The sequence below is a fragment of the Manis javanica genome, chromosome 2 (genome assembly GCF_040802235.1).
Source record: "Manis javanica isolate MJ-LG chromosome 2, MJ_LKY, whole genome shotgun sequence".
In the NCBI taxonomy this organism is placed as follows: Eukaryota; Metazoa; Chordata; class Mammalia; order Pholidota; family Manidae; genus Manis; species Manis javanica.
In genome coordinates this window covers 178669894-178696701 of record NC_133157.1, presented here as the reverse complement: position 1 = coordinate 178696701, position 26808 = coordinate 178669894, and the positions used below count along the sequence as shown (strand labels likewise).

The window sequence follows — 26808 nt, the reverse complement described above, 5'->3', positions numbered from 1 at the left end:
TTGGCTGCTATTTTTTGCTCTTCAGCAACAAGAAGGCCGGGGGACAAGCAGGACCAGCCCGTTATCCCCGGGGCTGAGTGAGAGGGCAAGTGTCGGCGGCTTGGACACCCTCCCCTGAGATCCAGGGAAAAACAAAACCACACCAAGCCAGGAGATGTGTCAGCCTCAAGGGCGCAGCAAAACTCAGCTTTATTCCATCAGAGGCTTAGTTATATAGGGGAAGATAAGGAAGTAACAGAAACCAATGGGAATTGATGATCTCATCTGTCACTAGGGTCTTTAGGCAGGTTTCAGGTTAGGTGGGGAGGTGGAGTTAGGGACAAGAGCGCGCACTTGGGAAGCTAGTTAGGCCACAAACAAGGAAGTAACGAGGGAGGATGGAAACCTCCAGTCTGCGGCCGTCACAGGCCTAAAAGAGGCAAAAGGTCCCAACAATTCCCCCTTTTTGTTTTATAAATGCTCTGGGATGTCCCGGCAGGCAAGGCCCCTGTCTTAGGTTGTCCCCCTCTGGGGATCTTACCCGTCACTGGGTACCTTGCAGCTCTTTGGTTGTCCCAAGCTTACTCATCCTCCGAGGCCTGTCTTAGGTTGTCTCCACCTTGGAGATCTTACCCATCATGGGCGCCCAGGGAGATAGTCAGGGGGAATCAATGGACACGGCCTCATCATAAGGTTCACAGCGATCGTAGGGGTCACTGGCTTCCGGGGCAACTCTCTCGTAATGTACCTGCACGCACATCAACTGAATTGATTCAATTCTTTTTTGGACAAACTGGATAATCTTGTTAATAATGCAGGGCCAAAAAGTGAAAAGTAGGAGCAAAAGAAGGATAGGACCAAGGAAGGGCAGAGTATAGGGCAACCACCCGTGTAACTCAGTCCAAAGAAAATTGGCTTGTAATTCTTTTTGGCCTCTCTTGAGGTCTTCTTGAAGTTGCTTGACCTTATTTTGGACTATGCCGGAGCAGTTCACATAAAAGCAGCACTCTTCCTGTAAAAAGAGACATAAGCCTCCCTTTACAGCTATGAGGAGATCAAGCCCCCTACGGTTCTGTAGGACTACTGTCGTGAGGGAATCCAATTGTGCTTGGAGGCCAAGAATTGTGCTGGCTACAGCTTGTATGTCATCGATCATCTGTTGAGAAAGGGCTTTATAATAATGCAGAGAGGTCCCCAATCCTGCTGCCCCAGTGGCAGCTCCGGTGGCCACCTCAAGGCCTATAAGCAGGGGGATAACTTGGATGGCCCTTTTTTGATCTACCTCCAATGTGGTCTAAAGCAGGAATAGGGAGGCTCTGATTATTAGGGACCACTCCAATGTCAGGGAAAATGACAGCTGGAGCGCAAAGCCCCATCCAGTCTGTTGGGAGAAAGCCAAACGCGTCTTCCCCACAAAGAAGACTGTTCTATTAGGGGGACAGAGAAAAGTATTGTTCACACTAATATTTTGTTGGCAAAAGGAATAGTGGATTCGACCTACATCTATCCCACTAGTATTATCAGAATGGGGGTCAGCTTTGAAGCATGGGCCTTTAGGGGAAAGAGGGTCTAGATAGACTCAAGAACTTGGGGGTAACAGCTGGCACTGGGGCTCGGTCTGTGACAGGTTAACAAGAAGAGCATTGGCTTGTAATGGTCCCAGCCTCAAGCACAGCCAGCAATCCTTAGCTAAATCGGGATTGGTTCTATTGAGTAAGGTAAAAGCAGCCTGTATGATTAATTGTGTCTTAAGATCAAGAAGCAATTCTCCCCTGATCTCCAGGAGGCTAAGAGGGTGGTAAATTGGGGATTTTGGTCTTCAATCAGCCTGTCTACCAGTTTTTAAAATTTTGGTACTGTCGAGCCTAATCTTGGACTCCGCCCCCATCAGAGGCACCTATAGGGGCAAATTTATTCCAGTAGACGTTCTCTCCCCTATTCTTTCGACAGTCAGCATATTCATCCTTGCCTTTCATCAGAGTTGCATACCAGTATGTTTTGTTCTGGTGAGTGCAGGGAATAACCTCCTGATAGCATTGAGCATGAACAGAGGCAAGAAAAGTGGTTCAAGGACACTCAGAGGGGGATTTCCCTTGGGCAGGTGAAGATATTTTGGGGCCTGGCCAACAATGGTGAGAGAGAACTCTCCCAGGGCATCCATTTTCTGTCCCTTGCATAAGTGTAACTGCCCGTTGCCCATTAGGGCAGGTTTTGGTAGAAGTATAACAGTGTGCAGGGGGAGGGGCCTTGGAGTGAGCGCAGGCTGTGCAGGGGTCTCCGATGGTTTTTCGTAGTATGGCTCTTGCTTGACCGGGATCTCCAAATCCTGTCCTAGCTAATGGGATATTTATTGCCATTAACAGGAAAACCAGCATCATTGGGTTCATTGCAGACCCTGAAAGAGAGAAAGAAGAGAGATATCCTCAGGAGGTGGGGGGCCTTCTGGGTCATCATTGACATCAGTGAACTCCCCCTCCTTAGGGGGGTAATACTTAAGATCCCTTGCAGGGACCCAGATAGGCCTTTTTTCATTGGTTGGAAAGACACAGCTGAATCCCCTTCCAGCTGTAATGAGGGGTCTGGGCCCCTCCATTCTCCAGTAAGGGAGTCCTTCCATCGGGCTCTAATCGTCTGATAAGTAACTGTTGTCCAGTGCTTTTGGAAGGGCGAGAAGTGTTTGCCTTTGGCAAAATTTAAAATATGTAGAGTAAATAATGCCATCTTTAGTTGATCATGGGGGGGGTGTTCCCCTTTTTGTTTTATTATTTGACATTTGAGGGTATGATTGTGTTTTTCCACGATTGCTTGTACTTTAGGGTTATGAGGAATTCCAGTGGTATGGGAAATTTGCCATTTACTCAAGAATTCAGTGAAAGATTTACTAATAAAGCAGGGACCATTATCGGTTTTGATTTTATCTGGCAGGCCAAGAATGGCCAAGCACTAGAGAAAATGGCTTATGGCATGTTTAGATTTTTCTCCCATATGGGCTGTAGCCCAACAAGCATGGGAGAAGGTATCAACTGTTAGAAATATGTATTTAAGCTTCCCAAAAGGGGCAAAATGTGTGACATCAGTCTGCCAAAGATTATTGGGCCTCAGGCTTCGGGAGTTCACTCTGCCCTTTTGAAGCGGAGGAACTTGTAGAAAAGGCTGGCATGACTTACATGTCCTAATGATCTTTTTTAAGTCTCTGATGGGGACCTGAGGGAACCGATGGTGTAGTCCCCTCCAATTAGCATCTGTAAGTTGATGAAAAAAGGGGGCCTCCTGTACTGTGTAGGCTGAAGCTAGTTGGTCGGCAAGAGCATTGCCTCTTGACAAAAAGCTTGGCAAATCTTGATGTCCCCTTCGATGTTGTACAAAAAGGGGAACTAGTCTCTGTTTTAACAAATTGTGGGCTTGAATCATCAAAGGAGTGATGGGATTATCATCAAATCTGATGTGTGCACCCAAAAGGTTGGGCAGTAGATTGACAACATAAAGGCTATCTGAAAACAGATTAAGAGGGCCTTGGATCTCAGACAGAGCTAAAGCAACAGCATAAAGCTCTTTAAACTGGGTGGAGCCCTGTACCTCATGAAAGAGGGTTATGGCCGGAAGGCATTCACTTGTGCCTGGGGGGAACATTACCATAGAGGCTCTCTGCTTACCTCCGTTGGTAAAAACAGAGGGGAAAGAGGGGTCTGCCTCAGAGAGGAACATTTTAGGCGGCTGCCATACCAACTGGCTAAAAGAACTCATCCACTTATAGGGACCATAGTGACAGTCCACTATCCCCGGAAAGCCCTCCATGGCCATTGCCAATCTGGAATTATTTCTCTGTAGCCACGAGAAATCATTGACCCTAAAAGGGATGATCAAAGAGTGGGGTTCACACTGAAAAAGACGGACAGAAAGATTTCGTCCCTTGACAATGCAGTTGGCCATTTGATCCACTATAGAGTACACTCGGGGTGCCCCTCCCACAGATAGATGTATCCAATGTACGGGATCACTGCCAAAAGGACAGTGAGGAGGGTCTCTCCTGCCATAATATAGAGGACCAGTGGCAAGTTTGGATCATATCTTTTTAAGGCAGCAGTATCAATGGCATGTTGAACTTTTGTTAGTGTATCTCTATGTATAGGGTTTAAAGTCACTGTTGAAGCTAGATCAAGGCCTTTTAATAGGTTTAAAAGAGGGATAAGATCAGCTGTGGTTATAGGAATCCAGGGCCTCATCCAATTGATTTCCCCCAGCAGTTTCTGGAGCTGTGGTAGCGTATATGTGTCCTCAATACATAACTGGGGCTTAACAGGGGAGACAACATCTAATGTCAAAGTAGTCCTCAAAATTTTAAAAGGAGCTATTTGTTGAACTTTATCTGGGGCAATTTGAAAGTTGTAGTTTTTGAGCAGGGAAAGGCACCTTTTAAAGAGGTCATCTAATTTGCGGGAACAAGTGGCCCCCAAGATAATATCATCCATATATATGTAAAAGAGTATGTCACATTCCTCTCAGCTTGTTGCTGGCATTCCTCTTTATACAAAGCACACCACTTAATATAAAGGGGGCCAGGGAGAACTGCCCAGGCAAGAGCCCTCCAATCTGCAGCGGTGCACGGATGGTGAGCAAGTCCCTGGAGGATGGTCTCAGTGCAAGGAGCATTGGGGCCGTCCTCAGGAATGGCCTTCTTTAACTCCTTAAGGTCACCTGGCTCCCAAGGGTACCAGGGGGCAGGGCGGTTACCTCTGGGATTAGCATTGACAGGAAATAGCTGACATGGCCCTGGGTTAGGTTGTGGGTGGAACAATGGATTCTCTTGGGGTTGGTAGCCAATGGGAGAGCATGAGTCCTTATATGGGAAAGGATCTGGAACCTCTGCCTGTTGGTATGGGGGAGGGGGAGCTGATGGTGATTTGAAAGGGTTAGAAGGGGAACTAGCACCAGGAAGTGGTGGGTACAAGGGAGTCGTGGATTTGGGAGCCCAGGAGGCGGCATCAAAAGGGTCGAGGGTGCCATTGCCATGATTCTCATCCAGCTCTTTATGGCTTTTTTGTCCTGGCAGCGTGGACTCAGCCTGAGGAAGGGGATCAGAATCTCCCCGGGAAGGGGCTCCTGACCCAGTGGTTCTTGGCAGCTGGCTTTGGTGGCCAAGGAGGGAAGCAACTCTTAAGGGCTGCTGAAGTGGGGAAGGTCCCCAGAGGGGGGATATTGTAGGATCTGAAGAATCAAAAGTTAGCATAAGTACAGCCATCTTAAAGGCTTAAATACCACCCCCTAACCTAGAAGTAGGAAAATTATTAGAATCTTGAAAAACAAGTTAGTCAGCCAGTGTTAAATGTAGTTGTTGGATTCCCCTGAGGAAGGCGCCGCCCCCAAATCACTCACCAAAGACGTTTCTTGATGCAACAAGCAAGAGGAATTTATTCAGAAGCCAACTAGTTGGGGTCCAAGTCTGCCCGTCGCAGCGGGTCTCAACGAGGACCCTGAGTACTTACAACTAAGTGGTTATATAGGATTTTCTGAGGCATTTAGCCCTAGAGATTTACCATGGTTACAGATTATGTTGTAGTAACAAGATAACAATACTACATAGCAAGATAACAATACTACAAAGGCAGTAATTTTTCAAACCTACGATTTCTGAGTTGGTGCCACGTCCTGGGGGTGTAGCAAGGTAGGGTCAGCTTTTATGTTTAACTAACCGAAAGGTTAGCGCTGCCAGCAGTCATGATTGATTAACTTGTTTTTCCAGAGGAGTTACCTGGTTTCAGTTGTTCCCTCTGAGTCATATATCAGAATGGCTTTTTGGGCTTCAAGATGGCTACTCTTAGGCTAACTTATTTCTCAGGGAGGTTGGGGTCCTACATTCCCCACTTCTTTTTCTGAACATTCTAATCATGGAATGTTGGTTTCTTCTTGATGTGTGAGGGTATGATACTGTTGTCTCAGCATTAGCACCTGCACAGCACTTACTCTTTCTCTAATAAAGGTTATTACTCGATTTAAAATGCAGGGACCTAAGGTGAGGAGCAATATAAAAATAAGCAGGGGTCCTGTCAAGGTGGATATTAGAGTTGTAAGCCATGGGGATCTAGAGAACCAGGATTCAAACAGGCTCTGGTTAGCTTCTCGTTCTCACTTTCGCTGATCTAATCTTTCTCTTAATTTAGACATTGAGTCTCTTACTACTCCAGTATGGTCTGCATAGAAGCAGCACTCTTCCTTTAGAGCTGCACATAATCCACCTTCTTTTAGAAATAGTAAATCTAATCCTCGTCTGTTTTGCAGCACTACTTCAGAGAGAGAGGTTAGGGACTCTTCAAGTTTAGAAATAGACTGTTCTATAGTTCTCAAATCTTCATCGATAGCTATTCTTAGTCCTTCATAATGTTGGTTCTCTTGTATAATTGCAGCCGCCCCTGTTCCTACTCCGGCTGCGACTCCTACTCCTAGTAATACAGCTAGAGTGAGTGAGACTGGCTCTCTCTTATACCTTAGTCTAGGTTCCAATTCTGCCACGAATGAGAAGTCATCATGATACATTAGTCTGGGTACTAACTGGACCATTATACAGAATTCGTGGGAGAAATTGAAGACAGAGGTGGAAACACATGGAGTTAGTCCAGTATTACAGGCCCACCATCCTTCAGGTGGTGGGACTAAATACCTGTTTTCTCTTGTGGGGATCATGGGGATGGTCTCATTACATAAATTTTTATGCGTGGCGGGAACCGTACCTAGACACTTTCCTATTCCAGACACTTCGGTTAGTGTTAGCTTCTTATGACTGCCCCAACTACAAATTTCGTGGCTGGTTGTATTCTTAAAATCAGCTGACAATCCCAGCCCTTCATAATAAGGTGGTCTAGAAGAAAAACATAACCAACAGGACTCTGTAGTTTTAGGGTCGGTGGCATTTAGGACTCTGAAAGCTCCCTCAACAAGGTTGAGGAGGCGCTGTCCATTGCTAGAAAAAGAGGTCAGTGGGCTAGGAGCAAAGACGGGGACAGCTGAAATAGTTAGGGTTCTTTTCGGGGCTGGGGTTGGGAGGCGAGGCTGATCTGGTAAGACAGCGTTTGGTCCTACTGGAATAGCTGGGAGGGTTTCTACTTTGAGTCTAAGAGTGAATACAACTCCATTATCATATCCTTCCTGATAGAGTCTTAATCCCTACATGAGCCCTTTTTCCCAATTTGCCTCCTTTCCGGTTTCAGTAAAGGAAATATCAATAAGATTACAGGTAGAGCTGGTCATACATTGGGCCTGAGTACTGTTTCTTTTAACTCTTATAAGACTTGGAGGGGAGCTCCCGGCATTTCTGCCTATCCAACGACATGTCCCTGTTTGTTCACAGCCCCAATTTTTGCAGAAAAAGTCTGTCTGCCTACCACACTGTGAGGCTTTAGCACGATCGGTTGAGGGGGCTGGGCACACATAGAAGCAGGTATCTTGGAGTTTTTTCATAGAAGCCCGAGATCCACATCCTGGCCTTCCTATTCTACCTCCGTGCCGAGGGTCTTGTTTGAAGAGAGTACATATGTCTACAGTGAGGGTAGGCCACCAAGTCCCCCTAGGATGCTGTTCTGTTAACTGGACTACTACTTGGTGGGAAGCTGGGGTAATGATTTGCCATGTCAGTAACCTGGGTTCATGGGGGTTAGGGTTCTGGTGGGTTGGAAGTAGCAGGAGCATCAGAATTACTAACAGCATAATTCTTTTTACACAAGCGAAGCTTAAGGGGGTTATCAGTCCGAGTTACTCACCAGTCCGGGTCTGGGGGTGCCTTCTTTAGATGTGAAGCGTGTATCCAGGAAGAGACGCCGTCCACTTTTACAGCTGTGGGAGTAGTCAGGAGGACGATGAAAGGTCCCTTCCACCGTGGCTCGAGGTTTCCTGTCCGGTGCCTTCTCACGTAGACTGGGTCTCCCACCTGGAACTGGTGAGGCACCGAGAGGTCTTCTGGCTGATAGGCTTCCTTGATGGAGGCCTACACCTCTTTCTGCACAGCCTCCAAGGCTCGTAACCTTTCAAGCAAAAACTTATTAGTTGCACACTCAGGGAATGTATGAAGATGTGCTGACTGAAGCGGGGCCGGGGCCCCAAACATTATTTCAAAAGGCGTTAGTCCAAAGCGGCTGGGAGTGTTCCTAACTCTAAACAGGGCAAAGGGAAGGAGGACTAACCAATCACATAAGCCAGTCTCTATGGACAATTTAGTCAAGGTCTCTTTTAGAGTTCTGTTCATCCTTTCTACCTGTCCTGAGCTCTGGGGCCTGTATGCACAATGCAATTTCCAATCCGTCCCCAGGAACTTGGCCAATCCCTGACTTACCTGGGCAACAAAAGCAGGGCCGTTGTCGGAGCCGATTACCTTTGGAATCCCAAACCTGGGAAATATTTCTTCAAGGATTTTTTTAGACACCGTCTGAGCTGTTTCAGTTTTGGTGGGGAATGCCTCTGTCCATCCTGAAAATGTGTCTAGAAAAACTAGAAGGTACTTGTATCTATACTTAGCAGGCTTAATTTCAGTGAAGTCAACTTCCCAATAAGTTCCTGGGCGATCTCCTCGAAGTCTTTTCCCGGATATTGCTTGATTTTTGCTCACGTTTACTAATTGACAGGGAACACAATTTTTTACAATCTCGTCAGCTAATTTTCCTAATCCAATAATATGATAAGGAGAGTCTCGAACTAAAGTCTTTAGGTTTTTTGCTCCCAAATGTGTCAGTTGATGTAATTGCCTTAAGTATTCTTCTGCCTCTTTCCGGGGCAGGACAACTTTCCCTTTTTCAGACTTGTATATCTCTTGGGGTGAGGAATTTTTGAACCCTAATTTGTTTATACAAACGAGATCTTCAGGTGTGTACTGGAAGCTCTCGATGTGAGTGGCTTCCGGACACACCTGAAGGGGCAAAATGTTCATTCCCTGAGCCGCTTGCTTTGCGGCTTGGTCTGCTCTCCGATTTCCTCGAGCTATTGGAGAGTCATCTTTCTGGTGTCCAGGGCAATGCATTATTGCTACTTCTTTAGGCCTATGGATGGCTTCCAGCAAATCTAAAATTTCTTGTTTGTTTTTAACATCTTTCCCGGCAGAAGTTAACAGCCCTCTCTGTCTATAAATAGCCCCGTGTATATGAGCAGTGGCAAAGGCGTATCTGCTGTCAGTGTAGACGTTAAGTCTCTTACCTTCTGCCATCTTTAGGGCCTGAGTCAGGGCGATGAGTTCTGCTCGCTGTGCAGAGGTGCCCGTTGGGAGTCCACTGGCCCATACAACTCGGTCTTCATCTACTACTGCAGCTCCGGCCATTCTCTTACCATCCATGATGTAACTGCTCCCGTCTGTATACCAAGTCAGGAGTCTCGTTCCCCCTAAGGGCTGATCTTGCAAGTCCTGGCGGGTTCCTGTCTCTTCAGCCAGAATTTCCTGGCAGGTGTGAAGCACTTCTTTCTCCAAATCGGGGAGCAGAGTGGCCGGGTTTAGGATGGCAGGGGGGGCAAACTCTACTCGATCACGATTCAGGAGTAAGGTTTGGTAGTGAGTCATTCTGGCATTCGACATCCATCTCTCGGGTGGTTGCCGAATTACACTCTCCAACGCATGTGGAGCAACTACAGTAAGTTTCTGTCCCAGTGTCAGTTTGTCAGAATCTTTAACTAGGAGGGCCACAGCCGCTACTACTCTCAAACAGGCAGGCCATCCACTACTTACTGGGTCTAATTTTTTTGACAAATAGGCGACAGGTCTCTTCCAAGGTCCCCATTGCTGGGTCAACACTCCCCGAGCCACTCCACTCCGCTCATCCACAAAAAGGACGAATGGCTTAGTTACGTCTGGCAGGGCCAGAGCGGGTGCCGACAGGAGGGCTTTCTTGATTTCATCAAAGGCCTGTTGCTGTTCAGGTCCCCAAACAAACGGGGCTGCCTTTTTGGTTAGGGGGTACAGGGGGGCGGCTAAGGTGGCATATCCGGGTATCCACAATCTGCAGAACCCTGCTGTTCCCAGAAATTCGCGGACTTGGCGCAGAGTAGTTGGGACCGGGATCTGCGTCACAGTCTGCTTCCGGGCTTCAGTAAGCCACCTCTTCCCTTCTCTCAGGGAATACCCTAAATAAGTCACTTGTGGTTGGCAGATCTGTGCCTTTTTGGCAGATGCTCTATACCCCAGCCTAGTAAGTTCAGTCAAAAGGGCTTCAGTAGCCGCTTGGCAGACTTCCTGTGTAGGAGCGGCTATCAGTAAGTCATCAACATATTGTAACAAGGTTACCTGCGGGTTGGAGGCTCGGTAAAAGGCCAAGTCCTGGTGTAAAGCCTCGTCGAAGAGGGTAGGTGAGTTCTTGAATCCTTGTGGCAAGCGAGTCCAGGTCAATTGTCCAGTAGTTCCTGTGGAGGGGTCTTTCCACTCAAAAGCAAACAGCGGTTGGCTACTCTGGTGCAGGCGCAAACAAAAGAAGGCATCTTTTAAATCTAAGACTGTATACCAAGTATTTTCTGGGGCCAGAGAGCTTAGCAGGTTGTAAGGATTCGGCACAGTGGGATGAATGTCCTGTGTTCTCTTATTAACTTCTCTCAAATCTTGCACTGGTCGATAATCTCCTGTTCCCGCTTTCTTTACAGGCAGCAAGGGAGTGTTCCATGGGGATTTACATTTTACTAATATTCCCTGTTCTATGAGCCTCTGGATATGGGGCCTAATCCCATCTCTGGCTTCTTTACTCATTGGATATTGTCTCACAGTTACTGGTGAGGCTGAGGCTTTTAATTCTATGACCACCGGGGGTTGGTTTACAGCGAGTCCCATACCTGCCGTCTCTGCCCAGGCCCCTGGAAACTGGTTGAGCCACCTCTGATTAACTCGGGAGGGTTCTGGTTCCTTAAAAAGGCGGTACTCGTCTTCTAACTTTATAGACAGAATGCTTAGGCCCAAGGGTCTCTTTTTGCTATCAGTCACTTGGGTATCTTCAGTCTGAAAGGATATTTGGGCCCCGACTTTGGTCAAGATGTCTCTTCCCAGCAAGGGTGTAGGGCATTCCGGTATAACAAGGAATGAGTGGTTTACTTGTCCCACTCCTAAGTCTACTGTTCTTTGGGTAGTCCATGCATATTGTTTCTGACCCGTGGCCCCAAACACCCAAGACTTTTTACTAGAAAGGGGGCCTCTAGCTTGGGTCAGTACTGAATGTTGAGCACCGGTATCTACCAGAAACTCAACGGGTTGCCCCTCCACCTTCAGAGTTACCCTAGGCTCGGGGAGGGGTTCCGAGCCCCGTCTTTCCTAGTCCTCATCTTCTAGCAGGGACAACACTTTCTTCGGAGGTCCCCGTGGTGGTTTCTTAGGTCAATCTTTCACCCAATGCCCCTTTTCCTTGCAGTACGCACACTGACCTTTATCCAAAGGAGGTCGGTTGCCCAGGGACCCTGCCTTACTAGTTCTACCACTAGAGGGCGGCCGTCCCTTACTTTCTACTACTGCGGCCAAGATTTTTGTTAAATTTCTCTCATGCTTCCTATCTCTCTTTTCTTCTTTACTTTCTCTCTCCTTCTCTTTCCTTAACTCCTTCTCTTCTTCAGTCTCTCTCTTATGATAAACTTTCTCTGCCTCTTTCACTAAATCTCTCAGCGACAAATCCTGTAAGCCCTCCAATCTCTGAAGCTTTTTCTTAATGTCGGGTGCCGATTGCCCGATAAAGGCAAGGGCCACTGAAGCACTATGCCCCTCAGAAGTGGGATCAAAGGGGGTATACCGCCTGAAGGCTTCTATCAGGCGCTCTAAGAATACTGCAGGTGCTTCAGTGGCTCCCTGGCTGACCTCTCTTACCTTGGCCAAATTGGTGGGGCGTCTTGCGGCCCCACGGAGACCTGCCACCAGAGCCTGACGATAGATGGTTAGTCACTCCCTACCTTCTGGAGAATTAAAGTCCCAGTTGGGTCTAGTCAACGGGAACCCCCTCTCTATGTCATGAGGGAGTTGCGAAGGCCATCCGTCGGTTCCAGGCACATTCCTCCGTGCCTCCAGGAGAGTCCTCTCTCTCTCTTCCGTGGTAAAGAGCACCTGCAAAAGCTGCTGACAGTCATCCCAGGTGGGCTGGTGGGAAAACATCAGAGACTCTACTAAACCAGTTAGTTTCTGTGGCTCCTCCGAAAAGGGCGGGTGGTTAGCTTTCCAATTATACAAATCAGCAGAGGAGAAGGGCCAATATTGCAGGGGTTGGAAAGGTGGTTCCCCTTCTTCTCCAAGGATGGGAACTCCATAAGACCGGAGAGGAAAGATACCCGGTGGGTCCAAGATGACCCCTCGGCGGCGCCGGGTGCCCTGGGCAGGTCCCGGAGCCTGCCCTACTGCCTCAGCATCAGGGACTGAGGGTGCCGGAGCTGGGGGTGCTGAGGGTGCTGAGGGTGCTGGGGGTGGGGGCACCGGAGGTGCCGTAGGGGCAGGAGGGTAAGGAGGGGGAGGGGGATCATCAATTATAAGCGAATCCTGAGTATCAGGGTAAACTTTGGTAGTTTCCTTTTCCTTTTTCTGAGGTTGAGTCTGGGCAGCTAAAACTCGAGGGCCCATTTTCTTTTGCACCCAGGGCTTTACCCAGGGTGGTGGGTTCTCCACCAACTCTTGCCAGACTACAATGTAGGGTTGCTGATCCGGGTGTCCTTGAGACGAATCCTGAAAGACAACAGCTTTTACTGCTAATAAGGTGGGGAGATCAAAAGTCCCCTCCGAGGGCCACCCAACATTGTAGGTGGGCCATTCGGAGGTACAGAAAGTCTGCCATGGTCCCTTTTTCACTTCTACTGACAAGTTATGTGCCCTCGCTCTAACTTCCGTCCAATGATCTAGCGTCAGGCTAAGGGGAGTCGTCACTGTCTGTCCCATTGTCAGTATAACAATAATTAGACACGTAAAGGACACAAAGAACAAAGACACACACAGATTAGACACACAGCGGCCGCTTTTGGTTCTTTTCAGAGCCTCGAACAGAAACCGAAAGGAATCAGAGGGTTGATATTCTCGGCGCCCAAAAATCAACCCTATCTCATCAGGTTCAGTTTGCCAGAAAAACAGACGGGAGGCTACCAGGCGTCCCTGGCCTCCCAACCTCCCTGGGGCGTCCCCCAGGGTTGCAGCCTGCGGTGCTCTAGTACGTCTACCGACCGCAGTCACAGCCCCTTTACGGGATTGAGACGGCTGCCAGACAGCGGGTACCCTTCAGAACTCCGACCGGTCTCACTGAAACAGAAAACAGAACACATACAACTCAAGGCGCCACTAATCTTACCTCTTCCTCCAAGAGCGACTTCGGGAGTGAAGCGGGGTGGACGCCCGATCCCGGACGAGCCCCCAAATGTTGGATTCCCCTGAGGAAGGGGCCGCCCCCAAATCACTCACCAAAGACGTTTCTTGATGCAACAAGCAAGAGGAATTTATTCAGAAGCCAACTAGTTGGGGTCCAAGTCTGCCCGTCGCAGCGGGTCTCAACGAGGACCCTGAGTACTTACAACTAAGTGGTTATATAGGATTTTCTGAGGCATTTAGCCCTAGAGATTTACCATGGTTACAGATTATGTTGTAGTAACAAGATAACAATACTACATAGCAAGATAACAATACTACAAAGGCAGTAATTTTTCAAACCTACGATTTCTGAGTTGGTGCCACGTCCTGGGGGTGTAGCAAGGTAGGGTCAGCTTTTATGTTTAACTAACCGAAAGGTTAGCGCTGCCAGCAGTCATGATTGATTAACTTGTTTTTCCAGAGGAGTTACCTGGTTTCAGTTGTTCCCTCTGAGTCATATATCAGAATGGCTTTTTGGGCTTCAAGATGGCTACTCTTAGGCTAACATTTCTCAGGGAGGTTGGGGTCCTACATAGTGACCTTTAATTAGCTGACCTCAAATCAGTTAATCATACACAGCAAGCTTATCTTACTAGAACCACCCTAAACATTCCGAAGGTAATCTTATCTAACCAGACCCCAGGATGTGGCCCCAGGCAAAGATTTATGTGTCTATGAAAAAACACTGTATTGTGATTGTGGAAAATGTTGCCCCCTTTGAAAATGCTATAAAACCTTCTGGCTTTGTGTGCTCAGGGTCCTTGTTGAGACCCGCTGCTTCGGGCTAACTTGGACCCCAGCTAGCTGGTTCCTGAATAAATTCCTCTTGCTTATTGCATCAAGAGATGCCTTTCGTGAGTGATTTGGGGCGGCGTCCTCCTCTGGGAGAATCCAACAATATCACCCCGATTAACTTGGGCTTTGCGTATGAGTTGCTCCATCCTGTCCCAAGTTTCCCAGTCAAACAAATTACTTGCAGGCAGCCACGGGGCGACCTTAACTAAGGTCTCCCAGGTTTTGATAGCTTGGCTGTCAGATAGCTCTAGGCCTCTACTTTGGAGGAGGACTCTAAAGGATTCAAGAGAGGGATCAGGCTTGGAGGAAGAATGTCCCATATTTTATGGGATTACACTTACCCATAGTCCAATTAGCTCATCAGCGAAGTTCCTCCTTCCTCACACGGGGCACCAGTTGTTGCTCTTCAGCAACAAGAAGGCAGGGGGTGGGGGGGTAGGGGCGGGGGGGTAAGCAGGACCAGCCTGTTATCCCCAGGGCTGAGTGAGAGGGCAAGTGTTGGCGACTTGGACACCCTCCCCTGAGATCTGGAGAAAAACAAAACCACACCAGGCCGGGAGATGTGTCAGCCTCAAGGGCCCAGCAAAACTCAGCTTTATTCCATCAAAGGGTTAGTTATATAGGGGACGATAAGGAAGTAACAGACACCAATGGGAATTGGTTATCTCATCTGTCACTAGGGTCTTTAGGCAGGTTTCGGGTTAGATGGGGAGGCAGAGTTAGGGCCAAGAGCGCATGCACAGGAAGCTAGTTAGGCTACGAACACGGAAGTAATGAGGGAGGATGGAAACCTCCAGTCTGCAGCCGTCACAGGCCTAAAAGAGGCAAAAGGTCCCAACACTATTAAAGGCAGAATTCCTTAATAAGATAACATTTCAAAGAGAGGGTAAAGACTATGTAGTTAATAAATGATCTTAGGACAACTGAACATACATTTGTAGAACTGTAAAATAATAAAATTGAATCCCACCTCTACTTCTATACCAATATAATGCCATGTGGAACTAAGACATTTTGTCCCATGTGTTGCTGGAGTACAAAACTGGAGGGCAATTTGGCAATAGCAATTTAAATTATGTTTCCACTTCTAGGAATTTATCCAACATATTCATACATGTGCACATAGACTATGTAAATGTAATTCGCTGTAGCAATTATTTATAATAGCAAAAATGTAGAAAATGAACAATATGTCTACCTAAATTATGATACATTATGTCTACATAAATTATGACACATCCATGTAGTAGCTTATATATTCCTTTAAAAATGAGATCTCTCTAATGTCCTGATATAAAATTCATGACATATTGTAAAGAGAGAAAAAAAAGGCACAGAATAGTATACAGTATAGTTCAGGGGTTAGCAAACCAATTTGCTGCCTGTTTTTGTAAATCAAATCTTTTTGGAACACAGGCTCTCCCATTTGTTTCATCTATGGCCACTTTTGTGCTGCAGTGGCAAAGTTGAGTAGTTGCTACAGAAACCATTGGGCTGAAAAGAAGAAAATATTTATTATCCGTTTTTTAGAGAATGTTGCTGAGCTACATACGCTGCTATCTGTATTATATGACTTTTACTAAATAAAAAAGAATATAAAGTAATTGGAAATGCTCTCATCTCCATATACCATTTCAACTGTAAACCTGAAAATATTCTCCCTGGCATGTTTGTTGAAATTATCTGCCTTTAAGGAAGTTGCCATAAAAATAATCAAGGATATATTTCTAAGTGATTTTTAATATGATCAATCCATGGAATGGAATTCCATTTCCCTATGACAGGATCTATACTGTGCCAAGAAGGGCAATAGAAAAGGTAGAAAAATTCAATGAACCAATTCAGCATTTTGGGTACAGAGTAACTGGTTTGAAGGCTTTTTGTTTTTCTTCCCAAACTCACTATAACAACTGCCTCACCTTGAGGCAAGTTGGCAGAGTAGTGTGAGTTACCTGCTGGATGTGTAACTAATATCACAAGGTTTTAGAGTAGGAAGACTGGACGTGATTATTGAAGGTAGACTATGTTCTCTCATTCAGTAGGCTCTGACCTTCTTGTACACCATGTCAGCAAATTGACCTGCTGATGCATTGCCTGACCTTTGAAAGTGGTGGCACACCTGGGCAGGGTAGTCTGGACAGCATTCGATGGCTGATTTTCCCTTCTGGACACTAAGATGGTGGCTGTAATGCTTTGTTGGGGGTCACACAATTCAGGTTCCCCTGAGAGACTGTTTAACTTGTGATTTCAGAAACATCAGAAGAATTAGTTGAGAAGAATTGCATCCAAACTGTGGAATGCATTATGCTTAGATAACTAGGGAACTTAAAAATTAAAAAGATATAAAAATTTATAATAATATCTAGGCATAACAATATCTGGGGTGTCTCTAGATTAGCATTAAATCCCCCTCATTTGGGTTGTTTTTGAGAGGTTGCTCAACTAGGTTCTTTTGTGGCCCAAGGATGAGTATTTTCCTTCTTTGCCATCTAGTTCTGGCCAGCTGCCCTCTATAGCTGGTGTCAGTTGTTCCAACACAATGATCCAAAAAGCTTTTTAAAAAATTTAACAAAGCACTTTTTATAATACTTTGGACCCCCACACAGAATACAGCCATAGTTATCTCCTTGAAATCTTCCCCTTGATTCTCTCTTTCATTTCTTTGTATTTCCTGGTTTCTTGCTTGCTCTGATCTTGGATTATTAATTGGAAGAACCTGGCCTCTGCTAACTTGATTCCCCCACCTAACTGGTACCTTCCCTCTCAGCTTGAGGCCTTCCTGGTTCAAACCAAACCAAACCAACCCAAACCAACCCAACCCAACCCTCCATTAACATGCATAATCACAAACATAGCCCTTGCACACCTGAGGACATCTCAGCCAATAATTGTAGCAATAAATTTCCTTACCCCACCATAAACACCCCATGCTTCTCTAGGTCACCCAGACACTGCTCTTTCATGGTTCTGTTTCAAGATGTTCCTGTGCTGGAAGATACCCTGTGCTCTCTGTCCAGAGAGCACCTCTCATCCCAGCTCAGTTGCTCTGACTCTTCTGGAGAGAGATACATTCTCATTCCAATCCTCAACATTTTATTCTCAGCTCTATTACTGTATTGAAATTATTTGTTTCTGTGCTTGCTTGTGCCTTGATTGAAAACTGTGGTAGTCATTTTGTATACTATGCCCCTTGAACAACATCAGTCTCAGAGGAAGTCTACAACAAAAGGTTGATGGATGAATGTGCTGTTCCTGAAAACTCCTTGCAACCAGAAGAGTCTAAGGTTCTATGAGTATTGATGAAATTATGGCAGCAAATTCATTCAATAGCAAATATTTATGAAGTACCTGCTATGTCCCAGACTATGACATGATGCTCGCCATGCAAAAGAGAACGAAACAAAGACCCTGTTCCCTTAGAGTTTACTTAGTGGTGAGATGCACGCAAAGAAAAATAGGCATTATAAGTAATCCAATTCTATAGTATGTTAGAAGGCATTAAGTGCTACAACAAAAGGAAAACATAGAGCAGGATCAGAGATTAGCAGTGCTGGTGTCACAGTGGACAATTTCCAGTTCCTCACTGTTGCTTTCAGGTATGGCATCTACTGGTATCAAACGTTTGAGCCAGATGGTTGAAGCACTTTATGAGCTCACTTAATTCTCATACTAGCCATAGGAGGTAGGCATTATTATTATCTTCATTAATATGGATTAGGAAATGAAGGAGAGAGATTTAGTAAATTGACTGAGGTCACACAGCTAATACATGGCAGAAGCTGGAACTTGAACTCAGGCAATCTGATCCAAAATTCAGGTTCCTAATCAGTATTAATTAGTATTCTGATATCTATGGGAGGTGATATATTTCCTAAATTCTCCACGTTTTCAATGTATAATAAATTCTTCTTTTAAAGACAGTAGATTTACTGAAAGATAAGGAATCTCTTTACAGCCAGGGGGCAGCAAATGATTGTTTTTGAGCTATGTATAGGGCAAATGAAAGAATGCAGATAGCTTTTAAACTGTTTAATTGTAGTTAATAAGCCCCCATATAAGAAAATGGAAGTCTTCCCTGGGCTTTTATTTATTCGTTTAGAGTAAAATTAATTACTGCCATGTTAAAAGTAACATTTAAAAATAATACTTCAAAATAATAAATTTACAGAAAGTCATCTTGATTGAATCTTGATCTAAATGTCAGCATCCCTAATATTGTCCTACTTAATATTTTAAGATGTCAGAGTATATGGATTCTTTACGAATATTTTAATTGCTGTTTTCACAACTAGAGAAGGGAATAAAATGGGTATTTATCCTCATATATTCTTAATTAGAAATGGAATTTAAAATTCATATATCTAAAATATTTTTTCAAGATTCAAAAGGGAAGAAAGTGGTGTGGAAAAATGGCCACCAACTTAAATAATATAAATTTTCTGAATTGTAAAAAGATATATTTGCTAGACGCTGTAAATGAAGATTTGGGGTGTACTTCTAGAACTTTTTAAAGGGCTAATACATAAAATACAATGGGACATTTTGTCTTTAAGGAATGTTAATAAACAGCAACTCAGTAATTCTTAGATAATCTAATGGAAAAGCTCAGACTTAGATCTTTTTTCCCCAAATCAAATGGAAGGAGTCGAGACCTCAAGATCCCTAACATTCTGAGGGACATGTTAAAACTGAGGGAATTCGTACTTCTTTATTAACCATTAGGCTGATACCAGTCCAAAGCGAGGAATGCAAGCTTTCCCCTTGGAGAAAGGCAGGGATGGCCATGGAAAGCAAAGAAAGGAGGCGGAGCGGTAGGTAACCTCCAGCCTGGACTGCAGGGTCGCGGGGAAGGCCCAGCCGCTGTGGTGGCTGTTCCTCCGGCTGGGTTACCCGCCGCCTATCAGGGGGGTAACTCCTATCAGGGGGCCACACCCAACGTTGGTCCCTTTTATTTTAGAACAACCACTTTAAAAATAGTAATGTGTTGGAAGTAAAACACATTATACGACCTGTCGATAATAAGCCTTGAGGATAACTGATTTCCTTGGCTAATTCTCTGCAGAATAGGAGACAGGATTTAGCCTACTCGCCGTGCTCATCCCCCGGGAGTGCGTTCGTCAGCCCCGCGCCCGGCCTTCCCTGGCGGCTCCGCGGGCTCCCGCGGTCTGCGGGCGGCGGTGCCGGAGCTCTGGTCGCACTGCCCTAGTTGCCCGTTTACTTGAGTCCCCGAAACTGAGGCCAAGGACCGTGTCTTGTTCATGTTTGATTCCCTCCGGACCCCGGCACCTGCGGGAAGAAAGGGAGTCCGGGGGTGGGTGGAGGGGGTCAGGAGGAAGAGAGCTGTGCGCCGAGAGGGGCCGGCCTGGGGTCCGGGGGAGGAGGTGGACCCGGAGAGTACGCGGCCGAGAAGCAAAGGTTGCCTTTTCAGGATGTTGCTCAACAGGTGTCTTCTGCCAAGGTGAGAGAGAATAATTATCTGGAAGAAACAGCTGAAGGCCATTTTCTAACCCTCCTCTCAACTCCAAACAACTTTCTGCTTCTTTTTCTCAAATAACAAATACAAGACGAGGCCTTTTCCATATACACATTTGAGGCACTGAGGAACGTTCTAGACCCCGTGAAATATATATTTAGTATATATCCAAATATATTTTATTAACCATTAGGTTAAAAAATATTTATAAATTTATATAATATTTGCACATATTGATGTATCTGCACAGTAGTTAATATTTGTCTTGCCCCCTGTTTTGGAACTCTTTTGTTGTCTCCAAGGCTACTTCCTGGCCCCCATGCTTTGTACAGATTTCTCAGATTTGAGCTCCTCTGCGGAGCCCACGGCAACCCCAACCCCACTTACTCTACCTGCGAGCTTTCCCAACTGTAACTGCAAAGGAATAAAAACTGCTAAGGAAGCAGGTTTGTATCTCTCTTGTAACCCTTAAAGCAGTCTATTTGATAGTAGTTTTAGTGCGTTTATATTCTAAGCTTTCATACTAGATTTTAAGCTCTTTGAATTTACTTACCTTCATATTCTCTGCAGTGCTTAGTACTCCACGTAGCAGAATTCCTACCTCTAGGCCTTTCCACTGGGCTATTCCCTTTGCCGGTAGCGTTCTTCGCCCGGATATATCTGCATGGCTAGCTCCTTCATTTCCTTGAGATCCTGACTCAAAAATCACCTTGTTATTACCTAAAATACTCCTGTCCCACAGCTTTTTGTAGTTCCCTTTCCTGCTTTATTTTTTCTCTTTAGTACATAGTGCATCTGTACTGTACTAGTACTACATAGTACTAGTGTATCTGGCATTCTATGTATTTTACATATTTATCTGGTTCAATTTCTATCTAAATTACCAGTTCCACAGGAAAGAGATCTGATTTGGTCAGAACTGTATCCCTAGTGCTTAGCATATAGTAGGTGTCCAATAAATATTTAACACATAAAGGAATAAGTAAATATCAGCAGTAAATATGGTAGAAAGGAATCAGAGTATATAGCCATTGGATCTGAGCCTAGAACTGATGTCAAGGGAAATGAATGTTTTTTCCAACATGTGTAGAATGGCAACAGCTAAATTAATTCACATTTACCTGGATATGTTAAGGTTATGAAAAGCAAAAGCAAACTAATTGTTTCATTAATGTTTACAGTACATATATATTTTAATAAAGACTTGGTATATAAGCATTTCCAACCTATTTCCACAGACCAAAAGGGAACATAGGTCTTTGTCTCCTGGATTGTCAGAGGAATGATTATGTTTCTAAGACATCTGTTCCACTCATCATTTTTGTTTCCTCCTGTGGCTTGTGCAATTGAGCCCATTGGTACATATTTGTTTATATAATATGGCATATAGTGTTGGTCAGTTCTGACCATAGAAATGTCCTGAAGACTTGCAGTAGCACTGGGCTTTTACTATGTGTGGTTTTGTCATTGAAAAATTATATTTTTCTGAGCTTATTGACAGGAATTTTGAATAAATATATTAGAGTTTTCACTCCACTATAACTTAGTGAATTGCAAGAAGATTTAGTGAGCTAATACTAATAAGTAGTTATTTCACTCATTGAAGGTAAATGTGGATCTGGGCAAATTTGCAGAACTTGCCCCAAAGGAGAAAACTTTGAAAATACTTTGAATTTGTTTAAAAAAAAAAATCACTATTGTTTGAATGAAAATACTTTCCAGAAAGCACTGCCCTTGAAAATTTTGAAATTTTGTCTTAAAAAGTATGAAAATAAGAATGACTTTATGAACACCATATGAGTTTACTTCTAGAGTAAGATAAGAAGATTTTATCTTATAATTCTGATTTGTTGTAGTCAATTTCCTTCAGCTTTAATTAGAGTTTCTAGTTTGGTCAAATAAAAAACAAATCTGGACAGTAAGAAGAAACTTTATTTGAAAGGATCTTTGCAAGGGGAGAGAGGGGCTGTTTCAGTGTTGTGAGGGGCTATTGTAATGGGGGGACACTGCGACTGTGAGATATGCAAGGTGTGTCTAGACTTAGGGAAAAGGGGTGTTTCTTTTCTAAGAGGAAAGAACAACAGTAGCAAGAACCGGGTGTGGGGATGAAAGGGAGGCACACAGGACAGTAGATCAGAGAATGTTTTACCTGATACCTGTTTATTTTCCACCAGGGATGCATAAACAGGGGCAGTATGCTGTCTCAGGCTGAGAAAGGGCTCCAGTTCAGGGGCTTAAACAAAGGAGAGAAACTTACCCAGAGTTGGTTCAATGAACATTTTGTTCGTATTGATACATGAGGACAAGAGGTTCAGCTAATTATTTATTAGAGGCAACGGCTGCCATAGGTAAACAAGGGGGGCATCTGAGTCTTTTCTAAGTCCCATGGGAGGGGTGAGTCTTTGCAGCCAGCTGTTTTCGAGAACACAGGAGTGGGAAAATTCCTTTAATCTTTGCTGTTTTCCAGGAGCACAGGACCCAGGTAAAATTCAACGTTGTCAGCTTCTATACCTAGAAAGAATTTGGGAAATACTCTGGCTTTGTTATGTCTTCTTTGTAAAAGGATTACAATAAAAACAATCTGATGGTTGCTAATTTTGACATGCAATGTTTCCGTTCCAGGGTATAGGTGACTATACAACATAGCTTATGAAAAGAAAAAGATGTTTGGAACTTTATTCTTGCAGATAAAGTACATATTAAAGGATGTGATTTTTCTGGTTTACTTGGTAGCTGACTTGCAGAGGCATTAAATATTTAATTGTTGCAAATGAGAATTGCAGGAGAAAATAAATCCTATTTGAAACATTGATTAATCAAATTTACATTTAGAAACCTTACCATAAAGGCAAACACTCAGGTCATCCTAGCTACTTACTTTACAAAAAATTAAAGACTGTTTGTTACCTGACTCTAGAAAGTTTCATTTAAGAATGAATGACATTGTTATCACAGAAATTTGCATTAAGAAAGAAGATATTAAAGATAAAGAGCTAGGTGTTTTGTTGTTTTGTTATATTGTGTTAAAAAAGACTGTAAAAACACAAAATTTATATTTAAGTTATTCTTTTCAGAAACATACTGTACTGCATACATCAACTGAGATAATTGCCCATTTTATCTTCTCTTGTAGCTGGATGTGTTTATATTCTGATTTTCCTCAAATTAGCTCAAAAAATGAAGAAAATGTATATGAGGAAAATACATAATTGTATTAAGCCTCTGAAATTCCAAACAGGCTGGAGGTGGGGAAACTTTTGAGGAATGTTTTGTAGGTGTGGCCATCTTGCCGGATAATTTATTTTTACTGGGCCCACTCTGTGAGGAGGTGTCCTATCCAGTCGGAGTCCTCTCACACGCCAGCTTAGTGACCCCAAGGGGACCTAGATTTTCCTTGCTTAGTTTCTTCATCTGTTAAATACTGACTAGATGGTCTGTAAGGCTCAGTCTAGATCTAAATGTTTATTGTATTATCTTAGGTTAGAATTTCCTTAATTTATTAAGCAATTTAAGAAACCTTGGATCATCAGATTTCCAGTTCTAAAAGATTTGTGGAAGGTAAATTAGGGAGTAATGTGGGAAAAAAGAAAGATGTATAAAGTAAACAACACAGGAGAGATATTTTCTCTGAAAAGAACGAAGTGCTCAGGGTACAAATAATTCTTGCTGGTGACACTTTCCCTGGGATCCTGCAATGCTTCCTTGCCTCTTACAGAGGCTCATGCTGGCTGGGTATCTTTAAAGAGTCACCACTTATACCAAAGCAGTTCCCCTCTTTCTGTTTTTTTTCTCTCTTCCTCCTCCTCAGTTCTGCAGAATACTCTCAGCAGTTGAGACTTGGCCTGGTTTCCAGAATTAGGTACACCTGCGACAGCTTTGCCGCTTCTCCCCAGAGCCCTCCATGTAGTGTGTGTGAAATGGCTTTCCTTGCTATTTCCATTTTTAGACAGTAGATGTCACTGGTTAGCTATTATTAAAAAGGTCTTCCTGGTTGGCGTCACATTCCCAGGTCTCCTATATCAAGTTCTGTGTTGAACCACCTTAGAGTTAGAAATGTTTGATTTTCACTTGTTTGTAATCATATCTTCTAGGCAGTAATTTCACAAATTACTCAAACAGTGCTTCCCTGTTTTAGGAATTTCTGTAGAAGAGTTATTTTCTGATTGTACTGCCGTTGGGCGGGGAAAACTAGTTCCCTGCCTTAGAGACTGTTGTTAAATAAAGCCATTCTTCAAGGAGGTATTGAGATGCTGCCTTTGGAAAAGGGATATTTTTATTAAAAAAATTGTATAATTGACAATATCTCCCAGCGAAATCTTTGAAGTTCTAGTTCTAATATTTTAAAGAAACTTTTCATATTGTTATTACCCATTTGATTTTTATTTCTTTGTATATTTTCCCTTCTCTTTAAGCCATAAAACATTCTTTAGTCTTAAACATGCAATTGAGAATTACTTTCTGGAAACAGTTTGCCATTTTCTCCCTATGCTGTGCCAATAAGCCACAGGGAGCATTATAGAACAGATATACACATTTCCACAAGAGACAAACATCAGAAAGACTTACCTCTCTTTTGTAAAAAATTCAAAGATGCCTTCATGGGAGGTGTCTAAAAATTTTTCATAGAAAAAAAAATTATGGAGACTCTGAAAAAAATTTAGCATTAACAAATTTATAATTTTTAAAACTCTAGTGACTGGTTTTCCCAGCATACCCCATTTATTTCACTGAATGTATGTTTTAAAACATAAGTTCTTTTTTTCCCCTTAGTATTTGACCAAACACCACTTAAAACAAAAACCTAAATGCATACTTTAAAATAAAGAGGTTTTTAACTTCCATTAAAAGGGTTTTTAATTTGTAGTTTCTCATAAAACCCTGGATTGTATTAACTCTTCTAGAAAATGCCTATTTTCAGAAATCAATTATTGGTGCTGTTAAGACAGTAACCTAAATATATTTCAGCAGATGAGTTACATTTTTGATGAGTCTGATTAGCTTCAAAAGTACTTAAAGATCTCCTATATATTCTCAAATCTGGCAATTTTGAAAAGTTTGTAATCTGAAATGATCTGTAAAAATCTGTCACAATGATGGGATTCTGCCATTTCACTCTTGCCTTCTTATTCTTCAATTACCTGAATGCCTACACACTGAACACAGGGCCTCCTGACTTGATGATGGATTTGTGTAGTTGTCAATTCTAAATTTATTGCTTAGTTTGGGAATGAGCTGTTTCACTAGCACATGCCCTGAAAACCTCTCAGAACTAGCAAAAACTATTCATCTGAAGCAAAATATTAGTCTGTACCTTACATGCCTGTAATTCTGAGATTATGTAGGTTTTTTTTTTCTGAATAAACTTAGAAATCTAAAATGACAACAAAATTTCTTAACTTCATCCTAATTCTGTGATATTGCTGTCTGGCAATAGCTACAGCCAAACCCATGATTTAAATTTTAAACTTAGTAAGTGAGAAATCATCTCTGAGAGCCAGAATACACAAAGCAGCAGTTGCAATACTATCCTTTTACAGCACATGTTAGAAAGAACATCACAGACACATTGCCAAAATTATTAATTTTGTAGAAGAAAAACACATGAAGCAAATGTTCTTGTCAAACTAATATGTACATGCTTTGAATATTGCTTTAACTAGAAACAATATATAATTGTTGAATTACATGTTCAAGACATTGGAATTCTTGTTAGTTCAAAACTTGTTTCATAACCAAACATACTTATGGAAACCAAATATCTTTAAAAGCTGAAGTTCTGGGTATTCAGAAAATTTTCAAGGACCTAGTCCCTATTCTTTATACCTAATAATTAGAGAAGTAAGTTTAAGGATACAGGTAATATTTTTTCTTTCTCTCCTTTCCTTCATGTTTCTCCTAACCAGCCATGATTTGATAAAACAATTTTGCTCAGGTATTCTGTCTTCAAGTTCAATATCCCAGACATAGACCAACCTTTCGTCTTCTAAACTATTTTTCAAATCACTTTATTTCTTTCTCTTCCTTCAGATTTAAAAATTAGTGGCTATTTAGAATCCTCTCTTTCTCTTCTTCCTCCTTTAAATCCTTGCAGTCATGAAGTTCTTGCAGTGAAACATTTCCTCTTTTTGCTTATTAAAATAAGTATTTTCACTCTTTCCCCTTCATATCTGATTTGACGGGTCAAAATTCAAATTAGTTTATTTACGACATTGTTTTTATGTTTTTCCCTTATCTTCTGCAGAACTTAGAGTTTAGATTCTTTTGCTGATAGGAGCAGATAACAGTCTTTGCTGTTAGATTTTTAAAAAACCTGGCTCAGCTGGCATGATCCTTACTCCACACAATGACAGTGCTGTTTCTGGGACAAGATCTTCCAATGGCCTCTCCACCCCTTTCCATGATATTCCACCTCTTGGCCTTTGTTCATGCCCTCTCTGCCCCACCTTCACTTTGCCTACTCAAATTCACCGTATTCTTCATTCAAGTCGCAGATGCTGCATTGTTTCTCCCAGGAGTACCCATGTGGCTCTTCCATGGCTGGAAGTTCTTTGCCGGCACCTCTAATGTAGATCCTGTGACTTTCCTTGTGTTCTTGCTATGACCTCATGTGACCATGGCTTAACTCCAACAAGAGTATTTCAGATTCCTGAGGCTGGGAATGTTGATTATCTTTTTCAAACTACCCACCCTGTTTTGTTATTGTTGATGGTGTTTGCAGTCTCTTTTAGGATTCTGATGACTGTTCCTGTGATCTTTACACATGACACCATGGTTGTTGTTCATTTGGAGATCCCTCCTTTCTTCAGAGAGAGGATTGGTGTGTGATTTAAAATACTTTTTCTTTTGCCCTGCCCCCCTTCTTTTACAGCTTTATTGAGGTATAATTTGCATACAATGAAGTGCACCTGTTTTAAGTGTACAAATCAATGAATTTTAGTGTATCTACAGAGTTGTGTGACCACCACCACACTGTAATTTTAGAATGTTTTTATCACTTCCCAGAGAAACTTTGTACCCCTCATTTAACACACCAAGATTCCTCTATTGGTTGACATTTAACACACCAATATTTAAAAATACTGAATGTGTCAGAATATCTCCATTCAATCACATGGCTGTGGTTGAAGGAAAGCTAATTAACTACCTTTTGTTGGATCTTTTAATCTATTATAAATTCTCCTATCATTCACTAAGGTTTAAAGTTACTTGCTAAAGCACACTGTAGTTTTAAAATTTTGTTTCTTGA

General features: G+C 43.3%; 1 protein-coding gene and 1 long non-coding RNA gene across 3 annotated transcripts in view; one reads left to right on the top strand and one right to left on the bottom strand.

Annotated features, from left to right (window-relative positions):
• The window catches only part of LOC108393479 (uncharacterized), a 98293-nt gene that overhangs the window by 17253 nt on the left and 54232 nt on the right, over positions 1 to 26808 (top strand). The gene's annotated exons all lie outside the window — the stretch shown is intronic.
• Positions 7361 to 9289, bottom strand: LOC140848095 (uncharacterized). The gene is made up of 3 exons (XM_073230378.1): positions 9154 to 9289; positions 8300 to 8577; positions 7361 to 7991 (listed from the first exon to the last, which is right to left on the bottom strand). Exons 1-3 carry the CDS (start codon positions 9287 to 9289, stop codon positions 7713 to 7715), a joined length of 693 nt encoding a protein of 230 aa, XP_073086479.1. The 3' UTR covers positions 7361 to 7712.